At 46.0% G+C, this 7,138-nt stretch overlaps 1 protein-coding gene across 5 annotated transcripts in view; it reads right to left on the bottom strand.

Annotated features, from left to right (window-relative positions):
- The window catches only part of TSPAN14 (tetraspanin 14), an 82,235-nt gene that overhangs the window by 14,664 nt on the left and 60,433 nt on the right, over positions 1–7,138 (bottom strand). For all 5 annotated transcript variants that reach the window (XM_025193042.1, XM_014526284.2, XM_006036697.3 and 2 more), the window contains one exon: positions 2,767–2,892. In XM_025193042.1, the coding sequence (XP_025048827.1) occupies positions 2,767–2,892 (126 nt within the window). The remainder of the gene's footprint in view (positions 1–2,766; positions 2,893–7,138) is intronic.

Below are 7,138 nucleotides of genomic sequence, written 5' to 3'. Positions count from 1 at the left end.
GGGGGGGCAGGCCTGACCTGGTGGCGGAGTGCGAGGGGAGGAGGCAGTGGTGCAAGGGAGGGGTGGCCCCAAACCCAAACTGCCAGGGGGAACAGGGTTATTCTTGTCAGGCAATTGGCTAGTGATGAGATAACGATAATTGTCTCTGTGGATGCAGGGAGAACACTGGACGTGAAATACCTTGACTTTAGCAAAGTTTGATACAGTCTCCTACAATATTATTGCAAGTAACCTAAGGAAGTCTGAGTTGGATGAATGGACTGTAAGGTGGACAGAAAACTGGCTGGATGGTCAGGCTTGAAGGGCGAGTAGTTCCCCAGATCTTCCTCTTGAAGATGGGCACTGTATTTGCCCTTTTCCGGTCATCGAGGACCCCTCTGAATTGCCACGAGTTTTCAAAGATAATGGCCTGCAGCTCTACAGTCGCACTGACTAATCAATAGCTCAATATCTATTTGGCAGCCGGTATCAAGTGGAGTTTCCCAGGGGTCAGTCCTGGAGCTGGTTTTGTTCAATATCTTCATCAGTGACCTGGAAGGAGTGCACTCTCACTAAGTTTGCAGACGACATGAAGTCAGGAGGAGTAGAATTCAGAGAGACCTCAACAAACTGGAGGATTGGATCAAAATCAAATCTCATGAGGCTCTATAAAGAGACTTTCAAAGTCAACGATGGAACAATTCCATGCAATGGTACAGGCTGGGGGCTGCCTAGATAAGCAGCATGTCAGGAGAAAAAGACCTGGGGGTTACAGTTGACAATAAGGTGAATATGAGCCAACAGTGTACCCTTGTTATGAAGAAAGCTAACGGCATACTGGGTTACATCAGTAGGTGTACTGCCAGCAGATCAAAGAAAGTGATTCTTCCCTTCTGTTTGGCACTGGTGAGGCCACATCTGGAGTGCTGCGTCCAGTTTTGGACCCTCCACTACAGAAAAGGTATAGACCAATAGTCTCCAACCTTTTTAAGTAGGAGATCACCTTTGGCATTTAAAAGCAACTTAAGATCTACCATGCACCACCGCCACCGCCACCCCCATCCAGCAGTTACGTTTGTGGGAAGGGAAGGTGTGGGGGGAAGATCGAGGCAGAGGGAGAAAAAATTATTTGGGGGTGCACCTCCCCAGCAGGTAGATTCGCTCCTAGCTGGGGCCCCACCGAACTTACCCCTGTTCCTGCCTCTGCGGCACTGTCCCTCACTGTGGGGGCCTCGATCCCACCCCTTCCCTACCCCACGGACTGACCTGCTGGGCTGGTGTGCGCGCATGCATGCACACGGGAACTCAGCCCCTCACCCCAGCCTTGGATCAACTCCAAGAGGCTCCAAAATCTACTGGTGGATCGAGATCCGCTGGTTGGTGACCACTGGTGTAGACAAATTGGAGAAAGTCCAGCAGAGAGCAACAAAACTGGTTAGGGGGCCAGGGCACATGACTTCTGAGAGGCTGGGCAAACTAGGTATATTTAGTCTGGAGAAGAAAAGACCGAGGGGGGAATTTAATAGCAACCTTCAACTACCAGAAGGGGGGGGGCGGTCCAGAAAGGATGACGGTAGGCTGTTCTCATGGGCCACAGATAAAGCAAGGAGCAATTACGGCAAGGGAAGTTTAGGTTAAATATGACGAAAAACTAAGAGGGTAGCAAAGCATTGGAACAGGTTACCCAGAGAAGATGTGGAATCTCCACCCTTGGAGGTTTTTAAGACCTGGCTAGACAAAGCCTTGGCTAGGATGATCTAGTTGGGGATGGGCCTGCTTTGATCAGGGTTTGGACTATATGACCTCCTGAGGTCCCTCCCAACCCTCATTTTCTATGATTTATGCTCTTTCCTTCTGTGTACATGAGAAGGAGCCTAGACTACGTGGTAACTAGCTGGACGCTCAGCTAAGAAAGGGGAGTCCTGGGTTCCAGTCTCAGGCTATTAAACAGTTATTGAGCAAGAAATAGTTAAAAAGGAAGAAATAATCATGGAATCAGTGACTGAACCAAGTGCTTTCCTGCAACCCCGGAATCAGGCACCTAAGCTCCAGAGAGAGCAGCATTTCTGAAACACTACTGTGCTTGGTGTTTCCTATTGGCCAGCTCTAGGTAGCTTTCTGCTCAGCATGTACTGTTTTTGGATCATCCTGTAAAGCCACTCTTCCCATGCACTGTACAGACAGCCTAGATATTTAACACTGGGTTTAGAATGTCACCCTCAGAAATCACGTGCCCCCGCACCTGATCTGTGGGTGTCCAAGCACACACAAGTCCCACTGAAGATAATGGGACTACTCAAATGCGTTACATTAATATGCATTTAGTAATTTATTGCTTCAGAGAACCAGAAGGAAACAATAACTGCTGTCTCATCTACCATATGGGTGAGTCTAGAGCTGTTCTAAGATGATTACCTTTCCCAAGGGACTGAGCATTGAGAACTCCCAAGTCTTCCCTCACTGTGGGAACAAAAGACCAGGAACTCATTAAAAATCCACTGTTTCTTTGAAACAATACCTACAGCTGTACACCACAGGCTTAAGCAATATTAAAATAGTTTCTCTGCTCTGACTCTATAACATTTCAGCAGCAGGATACAAGGTCCCTTTGGGTCTGCAACAGAAGTGCAAAGTAAGAGGATCTTCAGCAAGGGCAGAGCAGAAATAGCACATGCTGAAATATTTAAACATCCTTTTAAGCCCTGGGCATTATATCCATTCAGGAAGCACTTCCCTTCAAAATTCTCCAGTAATAATACAGAAATACAAAACCAGGAAACAACTCACAGCAGGATCAGGTACACAGCAGGAAAAGGGAACCCCACATTTCTCACGACTTTTGCTTTCACTGCTGCAGTTGAAGTATATGTTAAGATCCCAATCTTCTGGACCCTGAGCACCACAGCAATGGTTCTGCAACAGAGAAACAACACACTTGATATCATTTGGGTAATACAGAGATGAGAAAAACCAGCCCTGCAAGACGTTTACCTATCTTCGCTTTACAGAGATGATGCAGAAGCGGTTTGAGCAACTTGCCTATGACTACCCAGTGAATCAATGGCAAAAGCCAGAACTGGAGCCATGTACTAAGGGCAAACATATGTCACCGAATAAAGCAGATCACCTGTGCTGGAATGTATCCCAACACAGAAGATCTGCTACACTGAGCAAAATAGACACTGCCCATTGTCCCACAAGGTCAGGCCCCTGCTGCTCTGGAAACACCTCCAGAAACAGGGGAACACAGGTAGGCACTCCCAAGGCTTCAGAGGCCTAATGCTGTGTGCCCCAGGAGTAGCATTCCTGGGTGTGCAAAATCAAGCTCCTGAAGCCCTTAGAGTAATTACCCTTAAAGCAAACAGATGTCTGCCACAAAATAGCAGCACCTTGTATCACTTGCATCATGGCCACAGATTTTTGGAATTTGTGGTGCAGCAAAGGACATGGATGTCTTTTTGTCTGGTCTTTGTGCTGCCAGAAACATTTTTATGGCAGTACAAAGATGACTTCTGTTTCCACCCTAAAAAATTTCAGAACTGGGTTGCTTTCACTAAACCAAAGTATCTGATAAAAAATGAATTAGCATATTGGACTAAAGCAGCCATGTTGATGGAGGTAAATGTCAAATGTCACTACAGCTATCACTCTAAATAGCAGTATCTGACCAGAAGACATCTTGGCCTTCAAAATTACATTTAAAATTTCCCTACCAGGAGTACCATTGATCACACCAGATTCTGGAATACAACTATGGAAAAACATGGAGAACCTTGAAACACTGTCCACTCATGATGTACTGATTTCATAAATAAAAGGACTGAAGTCTCATGTTAATCAAGACAGTCACATCAGTCAAATTTTAATCATTACTGGCGTAGATTGTTGTTCTTCCATCTCTAAAACAGTTACACAAGTCTGACATTTAACAAATATGGAAATATCAGAGACTGAGACCTAGGGAAAATTAAGCGTTACTTGATGCATGGTAATTATATACTTAACCATAGGTGACTGGTATGGGTGACACGGATGGAAGGGGCGGGGGGAAAACATGTGCCCCCCCTGACAGGGCCGCCCCTGCCACTAGCAGCATCTGCAGGTGCTCGCCAGCTCCGCACCCGCAGACGCTGCCATCTGCAGGTGCCCTCCAGACTCAGGAGGCACCAGTCACCCATGTACTTAACCACAACTCAATAAGCAGTTTCCCCTCCCAATTTTTCTATGGAGTTACACTTTTAAAAAATATTCATATTTTATTGTATTTTTATTAGCCAATTTGGGACTATTTTTCCAACATTTTAATATACATAACAGTGATTTCAACTAAGACGATTTTATCCAATCAACCAAGCAATCTCTCGAAAATAAGGCGCACAAATTTCTCGATCAAGCAAAATTAAATTGTCTCCTATCTGTATTAAGTAATTTTAAAATGTTCAAATCACTCATGTATTTCATTGAAGTGAAAAATAATAAAACAATATCTTCATTAAGACTAGCATCTAACAATAACACTAAAGGAGAAATTGTTTTAGAAGGCACACTACTCTAAGAGATTGTGAAATTCAGGTAAAAAAGCATCAACTTTCAAGGAGAACAGGCTGAAGGTACTGGCTAGAATAAAAGTGAAATTGCCAAGAACTGGTCCTACGGCAGTACCTTCAACCTTCTGATTTATATTTGGAGGAAGCTAATAAAAACTGGGCTTCCTGCATCTTTCCCTCTCCCCCATGTTGAGTAACTTAAAAAATAAAAAGGTACAATTCTCACTAAGGATGCCAATCAAACTGTGTATGGGCTACAGAAAAGAAGCTGTATTCACACTAAGTCAAGCAGAATTAACTTTCCATTAGTCAGTGCAATGAGCTGCATACAAAAGGCTGTCCCAGAGGTATATCCCGAAGGTTCTGCAAGTTGGCCCATGCCTCATTAGAAGATTCATTTCAGTGCATCATTAGAAAAGTACAACAGTACCTTGAGGAAGGGTTTTTTCAATGTTACATGACTGCATTTACTGATCTACGTCAAGTTGTTTCCCTGTTCCCGTAGTGCTTTATCTGCTATGGCAGACTTATTCAGAGATGTTGTGTGTCTTTGTTGTTTCCATGTGGCTCATTAACTTGTCAGTTGAAATCCTTTTTTGGGAAGTTTAGCCTTTTACTTTTATTGAGAGTATTTAAAATCAGGGTTCAACACTAAACCATTCCAAGCTCTACTAGAAATTAGTCACCACTGAATTGCCTGTCAAGTGAATGGGTTGCACTAGACTTACATCGTACCATGTGCAGTAGGGGTGTGAGAAGTGGGCCCTATTCGATTCAGATTCGGGCCGAATCGGGGACAGTGATTCGATTAGTTGATTTGGATCACTGTCCCTGATTCAATTCAGCCAAATCCGAATCTGAAGATTCGATGCCGATTCAGAGAATCAATGATTCAGACATAGACACAGCTTTAAAAGTTTTTTCTGCATACCTCGAGGTACCAGCATGGCTCATGAACACTGTGATGCTGGGGTGGATGGGAGCATCCCACAGAAGAGTGCGGGGGGTCCCTCACGTGCTCAGCAGTGAACTCAAAAGTGGACTGGAAGTACTTTCAGTCTATTTCTGGGTCCATTGAGGAGCTCGCAGGGCCCCTTCCCCACCCCCCCCACATGTCCCTGGCTCAGTGACTGGCCACAGGGGGACCCCAGGTGCCCACCCAGACCCAAGAGTCACCAGCTGCTGAGCCGGGGGGTGAAGGGCCCCCACCCCCACATGCTCCTTGGCAGACATGGAAGTGGACTGGGGGTGGGTCTGCTGCCAAGTGTGCTGGGGAGTCCCCCGCGATCCTGTGGGATGCTTCCTGCGCCCCAGCGTTGCAGCATTCACGAGCTGCCTGCTACCTAGAGGTACGTAGAAAAAAACATTCAAAGCTGCGTCTATGTCCGAATCGCCGAATCTCTCCGAATTGATTTGGAGAGATTAAAGGGCCCTCTGATTCGATTCAGATTTGGCGATTCAGCCACTGAATTTGGACTGAATCTCCGCTGAACTGAATCAGGGACTGAAGCTTCGCATAGACCTAATACACAGATACTATGATTTTTTCAGACCAGCTGCAAAAAAATTACTACCCAGTTATTTACTTTAGAGTTGACAATATCCTGGTACATGGGTGTATACCATGGTCCTCTACTTCATGAAGTATTAACACTACACACACAAGCCCTTTCATAAATGTTCACCTGGCAATGAACAAAAGAACCTCCACTGTTTCAAATGGCTGAAGTCTCTTTGAGACAGAAAGACACTGTACTGCATCCCTATGTATACCTCCTCTGCTGGCGCTTGTAAGGAGGTAGTTAGATGGGCCAAACCTACCATGGAGCTGAGGGTGGCATCCCAAGTTAAGGACAACAAGAAATTGTTTTTCAGCTATATAGGGAGTAAAAGGAAGGCCCAGGGTGGAATAGGACCCCTACTAAATGGGCAGAAGCAATTGGTGACGGACAGGGGGGGACAAGGCTGAACTCCTCAATGAATTCTTTGCCTCAGTGTTCCTAAGTGAGGGGCAAGACGAGTCTCTCACTGGGATTGTAGAGAGGCAGCAGCAGGGCACCAGACTACCAAGCGTAGACCCTGAGATGGTGTAGAGTCACTTGGAGGAACTGGATGCGTTTAAGTCGGCAGGCCCAGATGAGCTCCATCCGAGGGTACTGAAGGCACTGGCTGAGCCACTGGCAGGAATATTTGAACACTCGTGGCGCACAGGCCAGGTTCCAGAAGACTGGAAAATGGCCAATGTGGTCCCCATTTTCAAGAAGGGGAGGAAGAAGGACCCAGGCAAATATAGGCCAGTCAGTCTCACCTCCATCCTTGGCAAAGTCTTTGAAAAAATTATCAAGGCTCACATTTGCGAGAGCCTGGAAGGAAAAACTATGCTGAGGCGAAACCAGCACGGGTTCGTAGCAGGTAGATCATGCCTGACTAATCTAGTCTCTTTTTATGACCAGGTTACAAAACGCCTGGACACAGGAGTAGGGGTTGACGTCATATACTCAGACTTCAGGAAGGCCTTCGATATGGTATCCCACACCATCCTGGTGAACAAGTTAAGAGGCTGTGACTTGGATGACTACACAGTCTGGTGGGTGGCGAATTGGCTAGAGGGT

Source organism: Alligator sinensis, unplaced genomic scaffold (assembly GCF_000455745.1).
Source record: "Alligator sinensis unplaced genomic scaffold, ASM45574v1 scaffold616_1, whole genome shotgun sequence".
In the NCBI taxonomy this organism is placed as follows: Eukaryota; Metazoa; Chordata; order Crocodylia; family Alligatoridae; genus Alligator; species Alligator sinensis.
Note: the sequence above shows the minus strand (reverse complement) of the source record. Positions and strands in the feature narration are given on the sequence as shown.